The sequence below is a fragment of the Lacerta agilis genome, chromosome 6 (genome assembly GCF_009819535.1).
Source record: "Lacerta agilis isolate rLacAgi1 chromosome 6, rLacAgi1.pri, whole genome shotgun sequence".
NCBI lineage: Eukaryota > Metazoa > Chordata > Lepidosauria > Squamata > Lacertidae > Lacerta > Lacerta agilis.
In genome coordinates, this window is record NC_046317.1 from 5606570 (window position 1) to 5632276 (window position 25707).

Sequence of the window (25707 nt, forward strand, 5' to 3'; positions counted from 1 at the left end):
GAGACCCCAAGGACCATCCAGTCCAACCCCCTGCCAAGCAGGAAACACCATCAAAGCATTCCTGACAGATGGCTGTTAAGCCTCCGCTTAAAGACCTCCAAAGAAGGAGACTCCACCACACTCCTTGGTAGCAAATTCCACTGCCAAACAGCTCTCACTGTCAGGAAGTTCTTCCTAACGTTTAGGTGGAATCTTCTTTCTTGTAGTTTGAATCCATTGCCCCGTGTCCGCTTCTCTGGAGCAGCAGAAAACAACCTTTCACCCTCCTCTATATGACATCCTTTTATATATTTGAACATGGCTATTGTATCACCCCTCAACCTTCTCTTCTCCAGGCTAAACATACCCAGCTCCCTAAGCCATTCCTCATAAGGCATCGTTTCCAGGCTTTTGACCATTTTGGTTGCCCTCCTCTGGACACGTTCCAGCTTGTCAGTATCCTTCTTGAACTGTGGTGCCCAGAACTGGACACAGTATTCCAGGTGAGGTCTGACCAGAGCAGAATATAGTGGTACTATTACTTCCCTTGATCTAGACGCTATACTCCTATTGATGCAGCCCAGAATTGCATTAATCCTCTTACTTCCAATGACAAGTGGAATACTCACGTTTTTCAAAGGGCAGTGCTTATAAGCATACCATTCCAGGCTGTAGAGGGCAAGTAAGACACCCTGGCCAAGGAAGAGCGTACTCCACATGAACACATTCCAAATGGGGCCTTTCCGACGGTCATGGAGAATGAAGTTGAAAACCACTGACGGAAGAAAATTAAAATGTACCCAGAATGCATGTTAATGATCATCTCGTGAGACTTTGAGAAAGTCACAAATTACAGTTTGGAGCATTAGCAGTACTTAGTCCTCAGCCAAGCCAAGGAAGCCCTCCCTCCCACTATGGCCATGATCAGTCTCAGAAAATGGATATTTAACTGGGGTCGGGAGAGGCTTCCAGGTTTGAGGGTGCAAATGCTAGGGCAGGCTGGAACACAAACCTCCTGCATCTTGTTACAGGTGGGTAGCCGTGCTGGTCTGCCATAGTCGAAACAAAATAGGAAATTCTTTCCAGTAGCACCTTAGAGACCAACTGAGTTTGTTCTTGGTATGAGCTTTCGTGTGCATGCACACTTCTTCAGATACACTGAAACAGAAGTCACCAGATCCTTAAATATAGTGGGGGAGTGGGGAGGGGTATTACTGATAAGTTTTCCACACTTATCAGCCGATCACCCATTCCCACCACCCTTCTGAGTAATACCCCTCCCCACTCCCCCACTATATTTAAGGATCTGGTAACTTCTGTTTCAGTGTATCTGAAGAAGTGTGCATGCACACGAAAGCTCATACCAAGAACAAACTCAGTTGGTCTCTAAGGTGTTACTGGAAAGAATTTCCTATTTTGCTCCTGCATCTTAGAACATTAAGTACAGATGGCTGCTAAAAGCCAAACCTCAGTATTTTCAGAAACTGCTTCTGCTTCTGCTGGAAGGCATATTTTGTACTTACTTCCAAAACACATGAAGAGGCAGAACAGGACCGGATAGAAGTAACCAAAGCAAACGGCCAAGACGTATTCGTGCACAATAGCAGAAAGAGTGAAGACTGACAGCATAGCAATTGCTTTGAATTTTTTCCCAAATAACTGGTGGTGAGAGAGAGAGAGAGAGACAGACAAACAAGGGGAAGGGTGAATCTCTGATAGGTGAATGTATCAGAGGATATCCAATTTTCAAAAACAGCGGTGAACAGCTTCTGATAACCACCCTTAAATTGCCCATTCATATTTATTGCACAATGGTGGACTTCTACTTGCACAAGGCAGGGCAGCTCATTTTTGCTGATCCCTCCTACTCAATGCAGCCCCACAAACACTTAACGCGAGAGCTGGCACAGTGTGGGATATGGCATAGAGGGCTGCAATTGGTGGTAGACTGGTAAAAAAACAACAACAGTGCCCTCCAAAATACTTGTTGAAGACACCACTGGATACAAACCAGAGTCCATAAGTACAACCTTCTCTCTTTCCACCTTCCTCACCAGGAAAGAGGCTATTGTCAGATCTCTATATGAGTAAAGTGACTAGGTATTTTACATGTTGTGTAATTCACCTTTGCATTAGAACTTTAATAAAATAAAGTGTTGTTTTAGTATTAGGACTATGAATGCAACTGAAAGAGAGGTGAAGATCGTTCCGGAGTCCAAGACATGGGGAGTCCAAAAAAATTGTAAAAATTTGGCATAATTGGAATTGTTTTAATTGGGAATTGTATAATTAATTTGGATTGTGATTTGATTGGTAATTGGAGATTTGTATTGGAAAATCAATAAATATGATTTTTTTTTAAAAAAAGAACTTTAATAAAATCATTTTGTGGGGGAAATGTAAAGATCTCTGCCATTCCTTTTTTAAAAATGGCTTTCTATTAGAGTTGAAGAGAGGGGGTGCGTTAGAAGATGGTTGCTTACCCAAAGGAAATCTTTGTATGCATAGTAATACAGCCAGTCATGCACCACCACATTCCAGGTTCGGTAATACTTTGCATAAGATGTAGAATTCCACCAGTCCTGCAAGAGAGGGTCAGGGATGTAATAACAGCAGAGACCTTAGAGTCAGTGTTTAAAACTGCAGGATCAAAGTGCCAAGTGTATTCCTGCTACTCAAATGTTTTAGAGCAATTGGCAATACAATCTCTAAGAACATCTGGTGTAGTGTTGCAATGTATAACTGAATATCCCAAAGAGCTCATTCGCAGGCATTAAATCTTCACCTCCTCCTTCCCAAACAGCCACCCTGAGAATAAGTCACTGGTGTCCCAGTATTTGCAGCTGCACTAGGTCTCCAAAGCTCAGATCCAAAATGATCAGAGCTAATTCAAATGTGACATTTTCTCTACATGAACAGTAATTCAGTGTAGGGGGGATAAAACCTGCAAAGCACATTCAGTAGAGAGAAATATAGAAGGTAGCTGAACTACAGAAGGCGTTTCCATCACTGTCCTCTAAACTGCACAAACTAATCATTAATGGCCCCGAGTGGAAGCAGCAGCAGGATCAGAGCCCACATTTGTATGATCCATTGGAATTATTCATTTATTTAACAACATGTATATACTGCTTGAATACAAATAGAACCTAATAAATAAGGCATTAAGATTGCCAATAAAAGTTGAAAACATTGGATAAGATCAGTAGATAAGCTAAAACATATTAAGACACATTTCAATTTGTACATGTCTGGATAGGCAAAATGCCGGTGCCAAAAGGAATACAGCAACACTTCATTGCGGAAGTTTAAAGGAGCCATTATATGCCAACACTAAAAGAAGGCTGCAGGTGAGTTCTGCTAAATAGTTTATAGAACGGACATACTTTTCTTCCATGACACCATACTCAAAACTATTTGCACTTGTTTAAAAGTCACATCAAGGTTATAATACTATCCAAAAAGCCCAGTAACACAACACATAACCAAAAAAGGCTTGTGAATCAGGAATTTCAACAGAAAAAAGGCACAGGCTCCCTTTTTCACCAGAGGTAAAGGAAAGTATTAACAGGTTGTTGAGAAGAACGATGTAACTGGTATCTGATCTGCCTCTCTAGGGAGGAGAAACCTCATCAATGGCAAAATGACATACACACACACACACACACACCATAGCTGTCAAGTTTCGGATTTGAAAATAAGGGATCAGCAGTCTCACCTATCCCGGGGACAGTCACATGTCAGTGGTGGGCGGAGCCAGAAGCAAAAGTGGGCGGAGCAGCAATGTAAACTCCAAGCAGGCTCGGAGCGGAGCAAAGATGAGGGCAGCCATGTGCTCCGTGCGATGGACAGCCCCATCGCCTTCTTGTCTGATCCCATCAAAACAGGACAGGAAGCAGCAGCTGCTCAAAGGCAGCCAGGCTCCACCCGCCAGCTAACCCTATTGGCCGGCTGAGGGGCTCGGTGGCAACAGATAGGGGCTGATGCAGGGGGAGAAATACACCCCCCCTGTAAGCACGGGAAACGGCTCCCACTTGCTTTGAGGGCTGAGGCTTTTCTCTCCAAGTAGGCGAGGTCTTCCCACCCAGTCCCTGGCCAGCAGGGGAGGAGCTGCTTCCATTAAAAACGGGAAATTTAAGGGAAATAAAAAATAAGGGAGAGCAGCGGGAAACTGCTTGAAATAAGGGAGAATCCCGGGGAAAACGGGATACTTGACAGCACTGACACACACACACTTGACATTTCTATCAAATGGAGGGTTCCACTAACCAAGGTATGCTCTGCAACTGAAAACAAATACAGGTGAAACTCGAAAAATGAGAATATCGTGGAAAAGTCCATTTATGTAAGCAATTGTTTTCATTAGCTAATATATGAGATAGGTTCGTGACACGCAAAGCGAGGTATGTCAAGCCTTTGTTTGTTATAATTGTGATGATTATGGTGTACAGCTGATGAGAACCCCAAAGTTGAAATTGTTAATTTGGGGTTCTCATCAGCTGTACGCCATAATCATCACAATTATAACAAATAAAGGCTCTCGCTTTGCATGTCACGAACCTATCTCATATATTAGTTTTACCTTTTATGTTGAATTACTGAAAGAAATGAACCTTTCCACGATATTCTAATTTTCTGAGTTTCACCTGTGCTTCTGTGTGTGTTGTGTTGTGTTGTGTGTGTGTGTGAGACAGAGAGAGAGAGATACCATGAGACTTGCATATCAATTACCTTGTAGAACATTCTGTCAGCAAACCGCAGCATCTCAGCAAAAGCATTCAGCCAGCAGTGAAGGTATGCAAAAAAGGTCAAGAACAGCATCAACACACCTGGAGAGAAGCGAGGAAAATATGTATTTTAGGTTTATATCATTCTTAATGACATTATTACTATTTATTATAGTTGCTGCTTTTTACACCAAAGTATCTCAAAAGCAACTTACATAAGAAAAATAGGACCAAAAATATTAAAATCAAATATAAAAGCAGTAACGAAACATGACCTAAAGTGCCCATGCAACAATCTATATATTAAAAAAACAAATCCTACCCACCCCACTGAAAAGTGTGAGCCCAAGAAAGGGCATTGTAAATAACTGATTACCCTCTCATTAGGAACCAAAAGTCTGGTTTTTGCCTGGCACCTAAAACAGACAATGATGCAGCCAGGCACTCTTCCCTGGGGACCGCATTCTACAAGCAGGGAGCCACCACTAAAAGGGTCCGTTTCCATGTTCCACCCTCCACTCCTCCCTAAGATATTTATGCCGTGACCAGGCTGGTTCACCAGGAGAGAGGAAGCCCTTGTGGTATTGGGGTCCTGAGCCACATGAGGATTTATACGTCAAAACCAGCACTTTGAACTGAGTCCAGAAACTAACGACTGCTTCCATCCCCAGCACAAGACTAAAAAGGAGAAATGGATGAAGCAGGACTGCACCTTCTCCAGTCTACCTGTACTGGTATTATGAAGGAACATACTGCAAAAGCTGTTCAGAGAGAAGAGCAGTAGCTCAGTGGTAGTGAGTGGATGCATCTTCAGGTAGAGCCAGGAAATGTTCCCTGTCTGGAAACCCTGGAGATCCATTGTTGGTCATTGTGGACAACCCTGAACTAGATGGGTCAATGGTCTGATCGGTGTAAGGCAACACCCCATGTTCTCTCAGAGCAGTGAGATTCACGCTCAGCTTAAGCTATTGCCCCAGTAACAGGTTTTCAGGAACCCTTCAAGTCAAAGCTAAGATCATGTATCCAACAGGCCATACTCTGCCAGTTGTTGTCAATATCACCACTGCATCTGATTATTTTTTGTTGTTTTGAAAAATTCCAGAATTAAAAGGGGCGCAGAAGCACTCACCTGGAAGAATACAGTTGAAGATGCAAAGGACCAGCCCTCGTATATTTAAATGCTCCTGACTATAGTTCCGAAATGTAGGTATACAGAGTCTCACAAATATATAGTAAGTATAGAAGAGTGACCCAAGGACCTAGACAGGAGTAAAAACAAAAGCCCCTGATTATAAAAGTAGCACAGGAGGAAGCTGTAAGAGAGAAAGCTGATCCCAGTTACCAATATGCACAGATCTAAGCTGATGAAACACCATACATTTAAAGCACATGGCATTCCCCAAAGAATCCTGGGAAATGCACTTTACACACACACCCCCGAGCTCTAACTCCCAGCACCCTTAATAAACTGCAGTTCCCAAGATTCTTTGTGGGGGGGGGGGAGCCATGTGCTTTAAAAGGCTGGTGTGTATGCAGCCATAGGCAACAGCTGACCAAAGGTTTCAGTGCCACTACAATAGTCCAATAGTCCGTGCTTCTTTCAGATAACGGGCATTCCACGGGGGAGGCCTGGGTAGGTGCGCTGCTGGCATGTGCGTATGTGGAGGGGCCCAGGTGGAATCCCTGCTTTACCGACAGCAGCTGCCAGGGTAGTGGTTTCATTGCCCTGCAAGGAGCAGGTCCCACGAGTAGAGACTGATTAACAGAATATCTTTTTATACAAGATTGTCCTTTGAACTTTTAGGATCTGTGACACTGCACGGCTAGCCTAGCCCAGGGGAGGACTACACCTCCATTTGAGAAATACGACCGTGCTTGAAATTAGCTAATCCGCAAAATAATAAATACAATATACAGATGCTGCACTGTTCACAATTTCCTAAACTTTGGAAAACGTTTACGGATGATAAGAGGACTAGCACACAGACATTGGTTAAAAGTCGGTTTAGGAAGGCTTGTCATTTAGTACTATTGTATCCTGTTTTATTTATCTTATAATGGGTAGGTGTGTTTGTCATTAGTTTAGGGGTAATTATTCATTCAGCGATCCAAATCTAAGGGAATAGGATGCAATTCCAGATGACCAGGCATGGAAGCTTCAGAAAGCATTGTCTCTATTTCTTAATGCCAAAATAAAAATAACTAATACAGGCTTGTGCAGTATTTTTATGAACCAGTAACTCTTATCAGTTTTCAAGGTTGTATAATTATTTGCAGAAACACAGGAATCCCAAAAGGAAGAGAAATATCTAACCTGTGCAAACTTGGTAGCTACATAGCTCCATCTTATGTTAGGATTTCTGAAAAGAAAAGGAAATCACAGTCATCACACCCAAGTCAAGACCAGAGCTTTCTTGGCATCAATTGAAACCTAATTTGTGAGAATTTTACAAACAACTGCTAGACAGCAAGTCACTTTGAGTTACTTTCCATGATAAAAGCAACTAATAAGTGCAATAAAAAATAATAGCAGAGCTGGTGTAGTCTGCAGGAAACACAATCCAATTTCTATTCCAGAACAGCAAATATTTATTGTAAAGAAGTCTGTTTGCTAGTTATGACTTTGCTCAAATGGCATGATTTACTGAATGTGCAGCTGCACTATTATTTTTAATCAGTTTGTTATTTTGCATAAAGAAGGAAAGGAGTATTTGAGGGCAATGGGATATACAGATTGGAGAATTTGGAATACCATGAAAAATAGAAAGATAACCCAGTATAACACTGCAACTTCTACAAAGGAACTCCAGAACCTTATATATAGAAAACCTATCAAAATCCATGAAGAGTAGAATATCTTAAAGCCAAAATGGTCAGACTCAGCACCTGTTTCTGGAACCAGAAGCAAAAGGCTCTGATGTGCTCAAAAGAGATATGCACTGAGCCAATGCATTTTGGATCCTACTAGGCCTGCTCCGGGAAAATTCAGAGACACAAATGGTTGTCTTCAACTAACCTTTACTTGGAGAAGACTCAATGAAATTCAGGACCATGAGTTAAGTTAGAGACCCAGTGGTGGGTAGGGCCAGAGACAAAAGTGAGTGGAGCAACAGATAGAGAGGCTGAGGCCAGTGGTGTAGCGTGGATTGCCTGGGGCCGTGTGGAGTGGCTTAAACAGATGGAGTATACATGCACATTCAACTGCCTAATACTGTCTGCATCACTCAGGAGAAATAAGAAGATTCATCTGGGGTCTGGAGAGGTCACACCTGGTTTGAATGGAGCTGTTTTCAACAGATCCCAGCAACAGAAGTGTGCTATTGTACTGAGGCTGCCCCGGTGTTGAACTTTTGCATCCATAACTATTTTGCACCCAGGGCAACCATGCCTGTGATCCCACCAGGCTACGCTACTGCAGAGGACCGCACCTGTCCCTGGGCCTGAGGTTCCCAACCCGTGTTTTGTGCCCTCCATTATGAAGCATACATCCAGTCCAACCTTGCAATCACAATGGCTATGAGAATTGCCAAGTCACAATGGAGCAACTACAATGACATTACCGGGGATAGTCATCTCTGTAAATAAGGGTGGGAGCAAAGAGGAAATACAGGTACTGGGAAACTTTAGGAACTTGGACGGTGTCTGAAAAAGCAGAAGGGAGAGAGTTGTTTAGTACCAGATAATGCCACACACTAAAAAATAAACCCATAGGGTTCCATCCTATTTTCTATGGGTCTCAAACTGTTTATTAATGCTTGAGTTTACAAATAATACATTTCTACAATTTCTCAGTCCAATGAGATGGTTTATATGCCATTCTTATCCTACATTTTTTTTACAATGAGTAAGACAGGTCTGTGACAAGTCCCTTACCTCTAGTCCACCCCAGGTTTAAAGCCCTCCCTTCCCCAATAAACTCCCTATTGTCAGAGCACTTTCCCCTTTTCCACTAAACCCAGGATTCTCTTATATCCTTTGCAAGAAGTGTACTCCCATTCCAATAAGCATTAGAAGACTGACAAGTTGCATGGTATTGGCAATCTTGCAAAACATGGGGAGGCCCATACACACATTCTTCTGAACTAGAACAGGTCTGTGAATTGTCTCCATGTCACAGAACCCAACCCTCAGAACAGGAAGAGGGGAGGGAGCCTTCATCCCCACAGCTGTACAGTTATTGTAGAAAAAAGTCACTCACTTGTCTTCTGTGGTGTAAAGGAAAGTATTCGAGGAGCATTCTCCCTAATGAAAGAGTAGCCTTTCATCAGCAGACGCACCTAAAGGAGTGAAATAACAGATAAAATGTACTTGACATCTTGCAATTAAGGGAGAGATGGTCCAGAAGGATACCATGGTCAATAGCATCAAAAGCTGCTGAGAGATCGAGGAAGATAACCAAGAGCCACAGTTCCCCTGTACACCTTTTGATAAAGGTGATCCATCATGTGAAAAGGATCTAGGGGTGTTGGTGGATTACAAGCTTAACACGAGTCAACAGTGTGCTGCAGCAGCAAAAAGATCTAATGCTATTCTAGGCTGCATCAACAAAAGTATAACGTCCAAATCAAGGGAAGTAATAGTACCACTATTCTGCCTTGGTCAGACCACACCAGGAATACTGTTTCCAATTCTGGGCACCACAATTTAGGAAGGATATTGACAAGCTGGAATGTGTGCAGAAGAGGGTAACTAAGGTGATCAAAGGTCAAGAAGCAAAGCTGTATGAGGAACGGTTGAAGGAGATGGGTATGTTTAGCCTGGAAAAGAGGAGAGTGAGATGAGATATGTTAGCCATCTTCAAATATCTCAAGGGCTGTCACATGGAAGATGGGGCTAGCTTGTTTTTTCCTGCTTTGGAGGGCAGGACTCGAACCAATAGGTTCGTTACAAGAAAGGAGTTTCGGACTAAACATCAGGAAAAACTTTCTGACCATAAGAGCTACTTGATAGTGGAATGGTCTCCCTTAGGAGGTTGTACAATCTCTTTCCATGAAGGTTTTAAAGCAGACACTAGATGGCCCTTTGTCATGGATGCTTCAGCTGAGATTCCTGCATTGCAGGGGGTTGGACTAGATGACCCATGGGGTCCCTTCCAACTCTACAATTCTCTGATCAGGGGAACCAAAGCAGATTCCGTCTCAAAACAGGTCAGCACCCAGAATGCAAGAGGTCGTGATAATCAGTATCCTCCAAGCATGCTTCCAGTTGTACTGGCATTACTCTCTCCATCACCGTACTTACGGAACCTTAAGAATTATGGTGAGTTTCTTTTTGCATCTGACCATTTCTAACACCCTTAGGCTCGATCTCTTGGAAAAAATGAAAACTTGTCACCGCTAATATTACCACAAGTCAGGCAGAAGCAAAAGTGGAATGTGTACACAAAATTACAGGTTAGCTAAGGACACAAATCCTGTTATAAAGCAGCATTTTGCTAATTTAAGCTTTGTGAAATGACCTTCATCTACATCGAGAAGAAACTAGCTCTCCAGTTGACACTCACCTGCTCAAGTATCACTATGAACGCAGAGGCTGGGGGTAAATTGTAGGCAATGGCAATGTAAGCTGGTCCCACTCCAAGCCCAAATATCTGGAAGATCATGAAGAGACCCCCAAAGAAAGCGGAGCGGATTGTCTTGTGGGCGGAACCATGGTAGCCCTGGGCCCAAAGCAGGAAGAGCCCATAGGGCACAGTCAGGGTGGACAGGAACATGTAAAGCCAAGTGGAAGCAACGACAGAACATTTGCCAAAAGCGAAGACCAGGAGATCAAACTCCAGCACCAACCTTCAAAAGAGATTCAAACAGCAAAGAAAGTTAAAATCATATACTTGGGTTAAAATATACATTCCATCAGGTGAAATCAGTAACAGTTAAGGAATTCTATAATGAGAGTTGAGGGAATTTTAATCTGTTTTCGTATTTAAGCTTTGTATGTTTTAGAGTATGGTTGTGTTTTTCTCATGATTTTCTTGTTTTATCTTTCGTATACCGCTTTGAGGTTCCTTTTAGAATCAGGCAATGTATAAATCTTATGAAACAAATACTGAACTTAAGTATACACCCTAAGGTTTTATATTGCACAGAACACTGTAAAGCAGGCATAGGCAAACTCCGGCCCTCCAGGTGTTTTGGAACTACAATTCCGATCATCCCTAGCTAACAGGAGCAGTGGTCAGGGATGATGGGAATTGTAGTCTCAAAACATGTGGAGGGCCGGAGTTTGCCTATGCCTGCCAGAAAGCAAACACACAGATACAGACAGATACAACCCCTACAGAGATCCAGGACCACTTGGATAAGTACACACATGTGGGAAAACTTGTATTATTGTGGCATAGCCTGCAGCCTTTCAGTTAGTACTGGCAGGGCTGCACATCTTCAAAGTCTTTGCATGCAGAACTTGGATTTTAAGTGCTGCTCGATTTTGACCAATGACTCGGAAACAACAACTAATCCAGAATGCGGCAGCTAGACTGGTGACTGGGAGCGGCCGCCGGGACCATATAACACCGTTCCTAAAGGGGCTTCGCTGGTTCCCAGTACATTTCCAAGAACAATTCAAATTGTTGGTGCTGACCTTTAAAGTCCTAATGGCCTCAGCCCAGAATACCTGAAAGAGCATCTCTACCCCCATTGTTCAGCCTGGACATTAAAGTCCACCTCCGAGGGTCTTCTGGCGGTTGCCTCACTGCAGGAAGTGAAGTTACAGGGAACCAGGCAGAGGGCCTTGTCGGCAGTGGCGCCCTCCCTGGGGAACACCCTCCCACCCGATGTCATTGAGATAAAGAACTATACAACTTTTAGAAGACATCTGAAGGCCGCCTTGTATCAGGACGGTTTTAATGTTTGATGTTTTCCCATGTGCTGTAATCCACCCAGAGTGGCTGGGGAAACTCAGGCAGACGGGTGAGGCATTATCATCATCTGAACGCCTGATGGGTTTCTTCAAATAAAACACTGAGGCTTATACTCAATGCAACTCTAAATAAGCAGTGAATCACCGCAAGGATTCCCACTTATGCAACAGGACTCTCTCCGCCCCCTCCACCTTCCTGTACCCAAACAAAGCAATACATTTTCATTGGTTCAAATATTAAATGTCTCAAGTCCAACACTGAAAAAAAAACCCCAGCTGATCCCTTCAATATTTTCCTACCTTCCTTCATCAATAAAGTCTACGATGAGGGTGCTGAGAATGAACAAGATGAGGAGAGCAATGAACATGTGATATATGGTCCGGATGTGTTCCACTTCAAATAGCTCACTGAGGGGGGGGGAAAAGGATACGAAACACATTAGAACATTTCACTATGACAACAAACTCCCCTCAATCCAGATGCAAGTCCAGGACTTCCAGTGGTTAAATTTAGGAGTTGAAAGTTTTTCCACCTTCAAATGTAATGTGGGAGCACTCTCAGTGTACAATTTCTCTGAGTATTTTCTACAAAATTCATCTGTCAACATACATAAGACCATCACCACTTTTTGGGGGGCGGGTACTGTGGGAAGAGGTGCCGCTGTACAGGACAAAGAGATTCTAGAATCGTTTCGAACCAGCAGGCTAAATGTTTCGGTCCCCCTCCCCCCATGAGCCATTCTGACAGGTGGGGAGGGATGCATTTTACTGTGAATCATCTGTTCCCAAATCAACAAGATATATTGGTAGGCATCTTCTGGAACAAAACAACAACCTGGTAGGACCTTCAACTGAGCCAAGTAAAACAAACAATAACATTCTTATCTACCAGAGATGGAACAAGGCACATCTTAATGCTCGTCTAGACCTTGAGTGCGTATATGATGCAGGACTGTGTCCCTGAAATGTGATGGATTTCAAGAACGGTGGGGAAACTGGCATTCTGCTCCCAAGGAAAACAGACAAAACTGAAGTGCTTTTCAGCAACAATTCTAGCAGACTGGTTTGCTTAGAACTGGAGTTCCAAGCATGGATAATTCTAACTAGAAGAGGGGTAGATCAGGTCCCCAAAGCAATTGTATCTGCTCTTCCCCCCAGACTCCTCAAGCAGAAGTACCAAAGTTTAATGTTACATATTTGCATTTGCATATAAAGCTCTTGCTACACCTTGGAAGAGGAATTCGGGAACAGATGGCCTCCAGAAGGCCCTGGGTCTAGCCTCCAGTTTAAAAGAATCAGGTAAATTGTCATGGGAAAAGGCCACTGCAATAAGCATTGGAAAGCCACTGCCAGTCAGGAGTAGATAATTATGGGCTAGATGGACAGGCCAGCCTGGTTCTATTAGGGCACCTGTTTGCTAACTGTGAAGTCCTTACTACTAGATAGGCGCAAACTTTACTGGAGAACCAGACCACCCATGAAGAGACTGGATTGCTTAGCAATAGACACTTCTGGTCTGTAGATCAGTTTCTACAGAACAGAACAGCCATATCCAAGTTAGAACCAGGGGTGTGCAATAGCCAATTGACTGGAGCACTTCAAAAGATTAGGAATACCTGCTTTCAGTCTACGCAGGTATAAAAATGAATGGGATCCACTGGGAGGAAGAAGCGAGATATGCAGATAAGCCACCCTCTGGATCAAGGCAACTTTAACTTAAGCAAGGGCACTAGTGAAATTTATAATCTCATTAACATACTCACTCCAAGACAGACTTTCTAGCAACAAAAACTTTCCCATGTTCTGGAGGTGCTCTTGATCCTCTGTGAAAAGAACAAATATTCAGCAGGGTAGTTGTAGTTTTTTTTTTTAAAAAAAGAAAGAAATCAACAAATTGACTCTGCTTCAGACTCAGCCAAGAACCAACATACTTGCTTTTGAAGCCACCATCTTTCTCTGAGCACCCAGTTGAGAAGGCAGGGGGCGAAGAAGACTCAAGCTGCACGGACTTTGCAATCAAGCCATTTACAAATTCTGTAAAGTGGCTGTCAATCCGCTGCATGAAAGCTGGCTTCATTTGCTGGTAAAATTTGGAGGGAGGGAGGAATAGAAAAGAGAACACCTTAAGTAGGATTGTTAAGTATTGCCTAGAATTTGCCTGATAAAATGGCATGTTACTCTTTATCTTTTCCCATCTTGGTTACAAATAAACTCACTCGACATATCTGACAGAAATCTGACTTGTTCGGCAGGGGCTTTTTGTTTTGTTTTTGTTTTACTAGTCAAATACCAAACGTATGCAAAACACACTCTTTTAGTCTATTAAACTTAAGGAAAGCTGACAAGTCCAAGAATAGGATGTAAGAAGGCACCATGTTCTCCCACAAAATGCTCAGTTCTGGTTAACACCCCACCATACACACAAAGATTCTTTAAAAATGAACAGCTAACTGTTTAATGAAGTTGCTTCAGAGGTGGAACCCTGGCTAGCAAAACCCAACAAAAAGGTCCCTGGGAATGGATAACAGCAGGTGACCTCTTTCCCCAGGCAAATTCCAAGGGCCTGTTTAAAGAAATTAAACAGGGAAACACATTTCACTTATGATTTCCCATGCATTTTTAGAAGTTTAGCACTAAGATTGCTTTGATGTGGCTTTTATTTGGGCGTCAGGGGCAAGCAGAGAGGAATATTCTTGTACTTTCAGAGTTATTAAAAAACAGAAGCTGTGATGGCTAACATTTAGCAAGTCAAGCAAACAAGTGCCAATAGGAAGTTTCCGGGCTGCCTTGCTTAGCACAGGGTGTTTTGTTTGCTTGTTTACAAAATACAGGGCTGATTGATCTGCCATTGCCAACACAGTCAACAAAGAATGATGCCAAGAGAGAGTGAAGAATAAACAAAGAGAAAGAACCAAGAGAGAGGGAAAGCAAGCTACAGAGTTTCTGCTGCACAGGGCAAACAGCACCTGAGCAACACCTGAGTTCTTGCTTTCCATGTAGCCCTTGGAATTTGCCTGGCGAAAGAGGTCATCTGCTGTTATCCATTCCCAGGGAAGCATCTTCGCACTAATTAATCCCTGATAAGTTCAAAGACTCAAAAGGGTTCCCAGCAATAGTTTTAGAGCCACATGCAAATCCTCCCTACAGTCCAAAGCAGTAGCATGCAGGAACGGCCTAATCCTACAGCCTTCCAGTCCCACTTTACCAAAACACTGATATGCAGCTCTTGTGGCTCTAGCTACACTAAATAGGAGCAGCAATGCTTTGGCTAGTGATAGACAGCCAGTCTGTGAGACTTTCTTCTTCTTAAAATAATTTTTTTATTTTTCACATTGTTATAAGAATTTACAATTCATATATCTATCTATCTATATAGATATATATAGATATAATTATTAATTTTTCAAGCAAACAGGCCACATGTCTGAGGCAGACAGGTCTCACACCATTTTGACTCTCAAAATGACCAAATGTTTACCAAATGGGTCTCTTCAAGGAAGGAGGGGTGAGGGATTTAATTGTCCCAGGAATTAAAGAAGATGGCGCTGTGGGTTAAACCACAGAGTCTAGGGCTTGCTGATCAGAAGGTCGGCGGTTCGAATCCCTGCCACGGGGTGAGCTCCCGTTGCTCGGTCCCAGCTCCTGCCCACCTAGCAGTTCGAAAGCAGGTCAAAGTGCAAGTAGATAAATAGGGACCGCTCCAGTGGGAAGGTAAACGGCGTTTCCGTGCGCTGCTCTGGTTCACCAGAAGCGGCTTTGTCATGCTGGCCACATGACCCGGAAGCTGTCTGCGGACAAACGCCGACTCCCTCGGCCTATAGAGCGAGATGAGCGCCGCAACCCCAGAGTCGGACACGACTGGACCTGATGGTCAGGGGTCCCTTTACCTTTTTACCATCTCAAAGGAATGGCCAGGCTACTGAGAAGAGGCATCAGATAGCGCCTTTTTGTGTGGTGTAGGTGTGATGCATCTGGGTGATGAGCTTGCATCCTGACTGATGTTTCTGGGGGTCAGCTAGACTCCAGGAGGGATTTTGAAATGTCTTTATAAGAGCATGCTTGCTTTGTTCTGGGTCTTTTTTCCTTGAAAAATCACTGCTGTTGCAACAGCTTCAATAAAGATCAAGCTTACTAGCTGCTTTGCTTCTCAATCTTCTCTGGTTGGCCTCTGTTTTTTACTCCTACCAATGGAGAACCTGCAAAGGACTTTGTAAGGGCTCTTGTGTACCCCATAAGGGAATAAGGGCAGATTTTTTCTTACAACAACATACAGCAGCAAATATCTGAAAACTTATCTGCTTTCTCATACACTCACAATTCTGTTTTGCCCTGCTTTTTCTTTTAATTCATTTAAAAACACATTTCTCTCTCAAGATTTCCAAATGCATTTTGATATGCTTTCATAGCAAAGAGCTGGAATATTTGAGAAACGTGAAAGTGGGTGAATGGTTTAAGTTTCAATCTGGCCAGGAGGTGCAGATCAGGTTGTTATTGCTGGCATCCGTCTGTCTCAAGAGACAATGGAGTGTGCCTCAGGGGATCAAACCAAATCAGGTTATTCATACCGGAATTCACACAGAATGAATTCCTGAAGCATCCCACTTGCTAACAGACTAGAGGAGGAAAGCAGCCTAGCCGCCTCCTGTGCCCTACAACAGCAGCTGAAGGTTTCCAAGGCATCGGAGAAAGGCATGAACATTTGAAGGGTTGGGGGGTAATAAAGGTACAAAGGACTGTAATGGTTCTAATAAAATAAAATAAAAAGCCAGAAGCCCAAGATCTGATATTCTTAGGAACAACGATCTTCAGTTCTTCAGTTTAAAAGAGCTCACAGGAAAGTGAGCATTGTTTATGATTTTTGCATCTGAGGAAATCTTTCAGCAGTCCCAGACTCAGTGACACCTAATTACAGGATTTAGGATTTCTAACAGGCGGGCACAATGCTTAGTTCCATCACAGATGGGAGTTTCCTGCTACCTAGGGATTCCTCCTTGTCAACTCATATTAACTACAATTCAGGTAGGTTTACCTCTGCCTCCACCAAAAGCTGCATCTTTCGAGTGACCAAATGGTCAACGTCAACACGACCTAAGAGGAAAAAACAAATCATTACTGTACTGTAAACGATGAGGACAATAAATACTGGGTATACGTAGTCCACAAGTATGAAAAACAAAACAGGAAAAGTATGCAAACTGGAAATTTAAAGCATTTTTTTTAACTTTAAAAATAAGCTTTACTTACTTTATAATCATGCATCAGTTCACAACAATACAGGCATTAAAAACTGTACGGGAAACATCTATAATAATAATAATAATAATAATAATAATAATAATAATAATAATAATAATAATTATACCCTGCCCATCTGGGCGGCTTCCAACAGATCATTAAAATGCAATAATCTCTTAAAAATACTGCACAGATTGCTTTGAAAGTTTGGCATAACGTTGGGTTCCATTCCTGGAGTGTTTTTATGCAAAAATATTTCATAGAAGTCACACCAGCGACAGGTAAAAAGGAAAAAACATACTTTTTTAGATCCTAACCAATCACATAGTGAGCAGCATGACATCACAATACTGCATAGCCACATAGCCACCACCATTGTCAATGTAGTGACGTGTCATCACATACAGGCTATACAAGGCCAGACAGCCCAGGAGGAGAGAGGAGAGGGAGATAGGGGGGATTGGGAGAGCGATGGTCTGAGGGGGATCTTGGAGGTGAGATCCTACCCACGTCGTCAGAGGGAAGGCGAGAGAGAGAGAGAGAGAGAGAGAGAGAGAGAGTCAGAGTCAGTGAGTGGGTCGTGTGTGCGGGGGGTGGAGCCAGCACTTTTACCAGGACGTCCATTCTTGGGGAGGGGATTCTGCCCCCCCCCCCCGTATGTGCGCGGGGGCGAGCCAGAGGTTTTGGCGGAAAAATGAAAGGAGCCATTTGCGAGGGAGGAAGAAAGGTGGGATGTAACAGAGGCAGGCGGGAGTTCAACGGAAGAAGCTGTGGGGAGGCAGGCGAAAGCGGGGTCGTGCGCATGGGGGGGCGGCAGGCAAAAACGGAATAGAAGCAAATAAGAAGCTGTGGGGAGCCAGGCAAAAACGGGGTCTCCTTCCACTATGGGAGGAGGGGAAGACGGAGAGGAGCCAGGAGGGAATTCAACAGGAGAAGCTGTGGGGAGGCAGGCGAAAATGAGGCGGGAGCTCAACGGGAGAAGATGGACCTAAAAAGCTTTCTCTTTTCTATCTTCCAAATGAGCCACAGCAACACGTGGCCGGGAACAGCTAGTACTGTTATACATTTGCAGGAGCCCCTAGAAATTGATAAATGGTAGGATTATGATTAATTGGGATTTCAATAAAAGTACAGGTTTGCAGAACTGTGCCAGGCAAGGATGAGCCCCAAAGGTATGGTAGGTACACAGCTTATGGTTTTAAGGTCTCTAGCGGGCTTGAGCTCGCACGAGGCAGTAACTTAGTGAGATTTATTTAGTATTATTTGTTTACAGCATCACTGCGTGTGACCTTCTACAAAGAGGTTCCTTAAACTCCTTTAATTTGACACAAGGAGGCAACAGCGAAAGGTTGAGGGTCCAGGGTGGTCCCTGACTCCTGCTGAAAAGCATAAGCCTGAATCCGACACATTAGACTTCTGGGTTCCCTGGCATTTCCCATATGTAACTTCTGTGACAACACAGGGCCCCCGGTTTTTTTTCCTTTCTGTGTCCCAGGTCCTCAGACATGCAAGCCACAGCGGCTGCCATGGCGCCCTAAAAAAGAGGAAGCTACACTGGAAAAATATGGTATGTTAATTCCATGGGGAATCCATTCCTCATATGTGTGACCCTTGATAAAAAGGTCCCTGCCCCGGGGGGCTTACAATCTTTAATATGACACAGGGAGGGAACAGAGAAAGGTTGAGGTCCAGGGTGGATCCTGAGTCCTCCTGCGAGACATAAGCCAGGGGCTCTGAGTTTAGACTTTGGGATTCCCAGACATTTCCCACCTGCAACCTCTTCCTCTGTTTTTATTTTCCTTTCTGTCTCCTAGGGCATAAGAGAGTTTTTCACCGGCTACAGGAGGCAACCCTGACCGTTGTGGTAGGTTAATTCCATGGGGAATCTGTCCCCCACATGTGCAGGGAGGTCGTGGCGCTGACCTGAGTGGTTGGGGAGTTGCAGGCCCGTCTCGCCCCAGCCCCTCACCCCCTTCCTTCAAGCCAGGGGTCAGGCCAGGCAGAAGCAGTGACCATTGGCAGCCAGTGGTGACGTGGGCATGGGCAGCATGGCAGGGGGGCTTGTTCTGTCCCCCTCCTTCCCTGGGTCAGCTGGCCAGGCACCCTCGTCGGCGCTCAGGCTGTCCCTACAAAGGTTTGGGGGCTTCTCCCACCGGGGGCCCTATGTCTCCACCGCAGGAGAGCCTTGCCTCCACTGGCTTGCCTGCCCATGGGCTGAAGCTTGCCTGCTCTTTGCCATGCAGGAGAAGGAGGGATGTGGCTGGGGGGAGGCAGCAGAGGGAGGAAGATGGAAAGGCAAAAAGGAGGAGGGAGGAAGAGAAAATATTGAGGGTGATGTGCCCCAGAAGAAAATAATGGAGGACGGTCCACGGGACCCCTGTCCCCTAGAGAGTAAAATTTAAAGCATTTTAATATCAGTGCTGCAAATAAGTCCACAAAAGTTACTAGCCCTCAAAACTTTCACTTATTCCCCTGCCTAGATGTACCTGTATTAGCCATTCACTACTGACCAAAAGCAAACCTATTCCAATTTCCAAGGATTACCTTCCTGGAGTGCATTAAAACTGTAGTTAATTGGGGCAGATCATTTAAACTTATCTACCCAAATACTAAAAAACAGGAGGTGCTAGGGAGAAGGATTCTAGCCTGGCCACCTGCCGGACATCTGTATGATTCAAGCGTCCATGCACCGCTTGCCCCCTGCACCCTCAAGTGGTACAGCCCAGGCACAAGTTCACTAGACAAGTGAGAGCAAGACAGCAGAGACGGTGCACACAAGACATTCAACTGTGACAAAACCAGCGTACAATGCATAGAAATACGTTTTCCCCCCTGAAAACAGAAACAAAATTGTTTCTGCAGAATTGCAGTTAGATGGTTCTTCTTGAAATTCCTCATTAAACATGCATTCAGCAAGGTATGCCTACCCTTCTCTCATAAAATGGCCTGGGGAAGGAAATCTTTAAATTCAATACCAAAATAAATAAAAAAATAAAAAGAACATTACCTGACCCAGAACAAAGGAGGAGAGTGGTGTAAATACATGATTTTATTTTCAAATTGACAAACCACAATTAGGGCCATCGCTCAGCCTCCCAATTGTCCTGCGCCCTGGAGACAGGGTCTGAGCTTTCAAACAGGACTGAGCTTACAATGTTGAGTGCTGGGAGGACATAAAACAGGAGCAGCTTGAAAACACAATTTGCCAGCTACGCAAATTCATCATAACTCAATTCATCATTTGAGTTCTAAGCTATGGTTAGAATCCAGTGGTCAACTCTAAGTGCACGAGTCAGCAGCACAGCTGTCAACCTTCCCTTTTTTTGCAGTGGGAAACGGCGCTGGAATAAGGGAATTTCCGGCAAAAAAAGTAAAGTTGACAGCTATGGTCAGCAGATGGCTTCCCTGGCACTCACAATATCACACCCACAACCCACACACAGAAACTTGGCTTGATTGCAGCCCAACGATAAAATAGTTGACAAGATGTGCTCTTAGGGTATGTGAAGCACCTGATAATATATTATAGTTAACAAGATAAGATTTCTGCAGTTACTGATGAAGAAATCTCATCATTGCATCTACACCAGGGATAGGCAACCTATGGCCCACAGGCCAGATAAGGCACGAGGGACTCGTTTATCCAGCCCGCGGCGACCCCTGCTCTTACTGGCGTGGCGCGGTGACCCACTTCCGGGTAGGAGGAGCACCGTAAATAGCTTGTGCACATGCACATGGGCCTCCTCCGACCCGGATGTGCACTGGAAATAGGCTTGGAGCGCCCGTACGCATGCGCAAACACTATTTCTGGTGCACATCCGTGTCGGAGGAGGCCCGTGCGCATGTGCACAAGCTATTTACGGTGCTCCTCCTACCCGGAAGTGCACTGGAAATACTGTGTACGCATGCGTACACCCCACCCTACGGCCCGCTGCACGATCGTCGCTGGAGATACCGGCCCGAGGCAAGGAAAGGTTGCCAACGCCTGATCTACACCAGCAACCCAGAGAGTACATACAGAATGGGCTTGTGTGCCAGGTCAGCATTAATATGTGCTACATGTTGTGTATATATAATTCAAACTCTGTACTGCAAGACTGCACAGTCAACTTATTGCCAAATTTGGATGGAACCACAGGACAGAAAGTTGAATTGACTTCCAGATTGATCTTCCAGATTTGTCAAAAATGAGTCACTAAACCAGCATGACAAACTGCAGAACCTGTGGTCTGTTTTAATATTGCATCATCACTAAGAAGAAACTCTTGACCTTTCTATCAGTTTAATGGACACATGCTGAATGAAATTCCAGCCAAACTAGTGAAGGGAACATTCATATTAATAAAGATCCCTTTTATTAATGAATTTCGCTTTAGCTTGGTTTTGAGGTGCTCTTAAGTATGAAAGAAGGTTCAGGGAATGGCTGTGGTTGTGCTGAAACCGCTGGTTTGCTAAATGAAGAACTTGCTATGTGAACTATTTAGCTTGCTATATGAGACAAAATGGTTCAAATGTTGAATCTAGGATGACTGGAATCAATATACTTGGACAAACTCATAATTAAATTGATAAAAAGCAACCTGAGCATTCCATCAGTGTTTCTTGTTAGTTGTGAAGTTTAAATAATTATAGCAATGTTATTATTCCAGGTCACATGACAACTCTTTTCTTTACTTGAGTAAAAAAAAGGGGTTAGCCTTTGACGTGAATATACCCATTTAAGTGTTCACACCAGCAACAACCACTCCCGGGGGGGAAAGCAATTGATCACACATCCCATGTTGTTGTTGCAATCTGCTTAACTGCACCCCCCAACTTCCTTAAATTCCTCCCCACAAGAGACTGGAGCTGTTGTAGCTGATGCTTTCTCAGGCACAATACTCTCCCTGCAGAAATTCAACAAGTCAAGCTTTGCCTAGTATGAAAATACATTTCTGGAGGAAGCTTACATTTTGTTTGTTTGACATCTTATTACTTGTGTTTAGCCCCTAACCTATTTTTTTCAGGTCTCCACCCCACCCAGAATGAGACCTGAATATGACATAAAGCACATGCAAACTGGTGTCCTCTTTTGAGAATGTGGTGGTGGCTCCAACCAATATACAGTCTACTGAGCCCAGACATCTGACAGTGGGACCTGGAAAGTGGGGCACAGCTCAGGTCAGTGGAAGAGCACATTTGTTGCATGCAGAAAACCCCAGATTCAAGCTCTGGCATCTCCAGTTGAAAATGATGGGTGGAATTCAACATAGTGCTAAGTTGGGTATGTCTGTGGGGTATCAGGTTCACTCGTGCAGTGACACTTTCCCCTCTCTCTTCCCCCTGCATGACCCCTAAATGTGTTCTGAGGAGACTCCCCCAACCCTCCAGAGCAGATTAATGCGTTACAGGACAGGGAAAGGCCGGTTGGGCGAATGGACCTCATTCTGCGCACACAAAGGCTTGGTGGAATCCCACCCAATCACAATAAGGTGGTCTGAAGAGCTACTGCCTGTCAGAGTAAGCAGTACTGGGTGAGATGAACTGCTGGTCCAACTCAGTAGAAGGCAGTTTCACACCCAGCTTGAACTTGAATTTGAATTTGAGTAAACATGCTTAGCAATGAATGCCAGTATTCATACCCAGGGGCAAATGTCTGGTACCTCTTTCAATAAAAAAAAACACAATAAAGATGAGTGATTTATGGATTTGTATCTTGCTCAGGTAAAACTAGGGCACCCTACAGTGGTTTCACAGAGCTGCAGCACAGCTAAAAGAGAAGCTTGTCACCTAAGGGAACAAATACAGTGCTAAGGTCAAGTTATTAGCACAAGGCAGAACACACTCAGAACTGGCTGAGTACCAAGTTGAAAAGTTACCTGCAACACACAGCATTATCTGAAGGAAAATCACATAACTCTCTTCTTTGCCAAAGTGTTTATAGTGTAGCCCAAGCATTAAAGAAACTCTGGCTTTAATAAGTTATGTAAAAAGAGTTACCAATACTTTCTCTTGATAGTTGATTAGCTGTTTGTGGTAATGTTAACAACACACAGCATTATCTGAAGGAACATCACATAACTCTGTACTTTGCCAAAGTGTTTATTGTGTACCCCAAGCATTAAGCAAACTCTGGCTTTAATGAGTTATGTAAAAAGAGTTACCAATACAGTACTTTCTCTTGATGGTTTATAGATTAGATTTATAGATAGTTGATTAGCTGTTTGCGGTAATTTTAACAGCATTTCACTGATGCTCATTTTTAATTGAGGACTGTATGAAAGCTACTTTGGGAGCCCCCCCCCCTCCCCGTGCGCCTGAAAAGCAGGCTAAAAATAAGATAACAATAAATTGTGACGTATGCAAACAGTAATGTCAAGTCACTGAATGGATGGGAAAGGCAGGAGTCCAGAAACGAGAAAGTAAAGTAACTTTCCAAAGAAAAAAAACAAATGAGCCTGTGTTTAATATTAACCAACAATGTCCTCTTCCTCCCCAGCTTCAATTTCCCCCTGCACAAAGAAATAATCATTCATTCGTCTGACATATCATTTGTGTTTGCAACACTAAGGAATGACCGAGAGTAACCTCCACCTCGGGAAATTACCACTGTCTTGCAAGTCCCGGACTACAAGACAAAGATCCCACATGCTTTCTTCAAGACAGATTAGTCACAGCTGAAACCCAACACTATTTGAGAGAAGGACAAAGGCATTTTCAATGCCCTTCCAGGAACATATACCATTGTATATTATCTTTAGTGGTACACCAGCCCAATCCCCTATCAAACTCCAGTGGCGGAACATTCCATTTCCACGAAGGCTTTCTTTCTACCCAAAACCCAACAAATGACATAAAACAAGATGTGAACCAAGGCAGATTCTTCACATCAGGCTTGGATTTTTAAAAACTCATTAGACCTTTTATCCGAACCAAAAAAGGTGCTAAATTAAGAACAGTGCCCCTTTAGAATAACTTAGGAATAAGTGGTTTTTAAAAATAAACAAACAAACAAACAAATAAATAAATCATCCATCCATCCAGGAAAAATGCCTCTTTTGGCTCACTTCAGACATCACGCCGACCCATGGCTAAGGAAATATAAAGATGGTTTGGCATTTTTTCAGATTGACAAACCACAATTAGGGCCATCACTCAGCTTCCCAAAGGTCCTGCACCCTAGAGACAGGGTCTGAGCTTTCAAACAGGACTGAGCTTACAAAGTTGAGTGTTGTGAGGACCGAAAACAAGAAAAGCTTGAAAACACAATTTGCCAGCTATGCAAATTCATCATAACTCAATTCATCATTTGAGTTCTAAGCTATGGTTAGAATCCAGTGGTGATCAATATCAATATCACACCCACAACCCACACAACGAAACTTGGCTTGAAAGCAGCATTTTTCTATCACAAATGATAAAATAGTTTACAAGATGTTCTTTGTCGTAGGGTGTATGTAAGATTTCTGCAGTTAGTGATGAAATCTCACCATTGCTTGATTGTGGGAAAGACCAGCCTTCTTTCTCTTCTTGCCTCTTTGACAAGTCTTCTTTCTCTTCTGCAGTCTCATAAGTTAATCGGCGATTCCTTACGGAGATATTTTCTTCACCCACCATGGTGTCAGGCTAACGCACTGCAGAGGACAAAATTTACTTATATGAAGTAGTTCAGCTTTTTATGACCATGCACTTATCATCCTTTATTACATGATGTATAATTATAATCATTCTAAGAAGCACAGTGCCTTCTCGCTCTTTCTTTTACAAACCAAGTCCCTAGGCCAGAAAACATTTCTAAATACACCACTTCAGACGGGTGAAAGTTGTGAAAGCTGTAGAAGATGGGGGTTTGTTCAAAACCATAAACTGTTCCCTTCATTCTCAGAGCCAGCACCTCTCAATACGATAAGATAAGATTTATTTATTGCCATTGTACAAGTACAATGTTGTACAATTGCAACGAAATTGGATGCCATAAAAACTAAATAAAAAACAGCACAAAAAACAGAAAAACACATTGTCAGCCACACATGCACATACGTACACACCCATCACAACTCTCCAAGGTTATATTATCTGGTTACAGCATTTAAGATGGTTATAGCTCTTGGGTAGAAACTATTATTCAGTCTATTTGTTCTTGATCTAATTGTTCTATATCTCTTGCCCGAAGGCAGTGGTGCAAAAAGACTATATCCCGGATGAGATGGATCCTGTACAGTATTGTTTACTTTTTAAGGCAACGGGAACTGTATAGTTCTTCCAAAGATGGGGTCCCCAGATATTGGGTCCCCAGATGTTGCTGGACTACAACTCCCATCATCTCTGACCTCTCATTTTCCTAACTAGGAATGAGACTTGTAGTCTAACAACATCTCAGGATGTATGGTTAAAAAGGCTGCCTTAAACTTGTATCTTTCAAATGACTTGTTCCGGCTGAGTATTAATGGAGGTAAAAGTTGCAGGAAATGTTTTCTGATATTACTGTATCTTTGTTCCTTTAATGCCGTCAAAGGAAATCTTCCATAAAGGTAAGATTTCACCACTTGCAGCCCTTGCGTTTAAGGTGATATGTCAGTTTAGAGGGATAAATCACATACACAGCACTTTTTCGCCGCCAGTTCTGATGATCCTTGCACAAGCCCTTTGCCCAAGCTGTAATTAAACCAGAAGACATCCAATTAACGATAGGTTTCTATTTCATCCAAATCAGAAAACTATAATTCCCACCTCAGAATGCACCAGGATATTAATTAAGTCAAGATTTGACATTAGTTTAATAAGCTGGTTTGTTCCAAAGCTGGCAACCAGTTTCCTGGTTCAGATGAAACCAGAAAATGCAATTAACTAAAAGTTTCCACCTTTGTTAGCTCTTACCATGAAAGGAGCAGAAAACAGGTTATTGACATGCATATTTGGTCACTTTCTC

At 43.3% G+C, this 25707-nt stretch overlaps 1 protein-coding gene across 1 annotated transcript in view; it reads right to left on the reverse strand.

Annotated features, from left to right (window-relative positions):
- The window catches only part of LOC117047998 (sterol O-acyltransferase 1-like), a 31174-nt gene that overhangs the window by 1471 nt on the left and 3996 nt on the right, over nt 1-25707 (reverse strand). The window contains exons 2-15 of the mRNA XM_033151296.1: nt 24269-24412; nt 16594-16652; nt 13496-13644; nt 13328-13387; nt 11865-11972; nt 10210-10492; nt 8905-8983; nt 8267-8348; nt 7021-7066; nt 5836-5965; nt 4711-4808; nt 2463-2561; nt 1503-1638; nt 609-754 (exon numbers count right to left, since the gene is read on the reverse strand). Coding sequence (XP_033007187.1) covers nt 609-754; nt 1503-1638; nt 2463-2561; nt 4711-4808; nt 5836-5965; nt 7021-7066; nt 8267-8348; nt 8905-8983; nt 10210-10492; nt 11865-11972; nt 13328-13387; nt 13496-13644; nt 16594-16652; nt 24269-24395 — 1602 coding nt within the window. The 5' untranslated portion in view covers nt 24396-24412. The remainder of the gene's footprint in view (nt 1-608; nt 755-1502; nt 1639-2462; nt 2562-4710; nt 4809-5835; nt 5966-7020; nt 7067-8266; nt 8349-8904; nt 8984-10209; nt 10493-11864; nt 11973-13327; nt 13388-13495; nt 13645-16593; nt 16653-24268; nt 24413-25707) is intronic.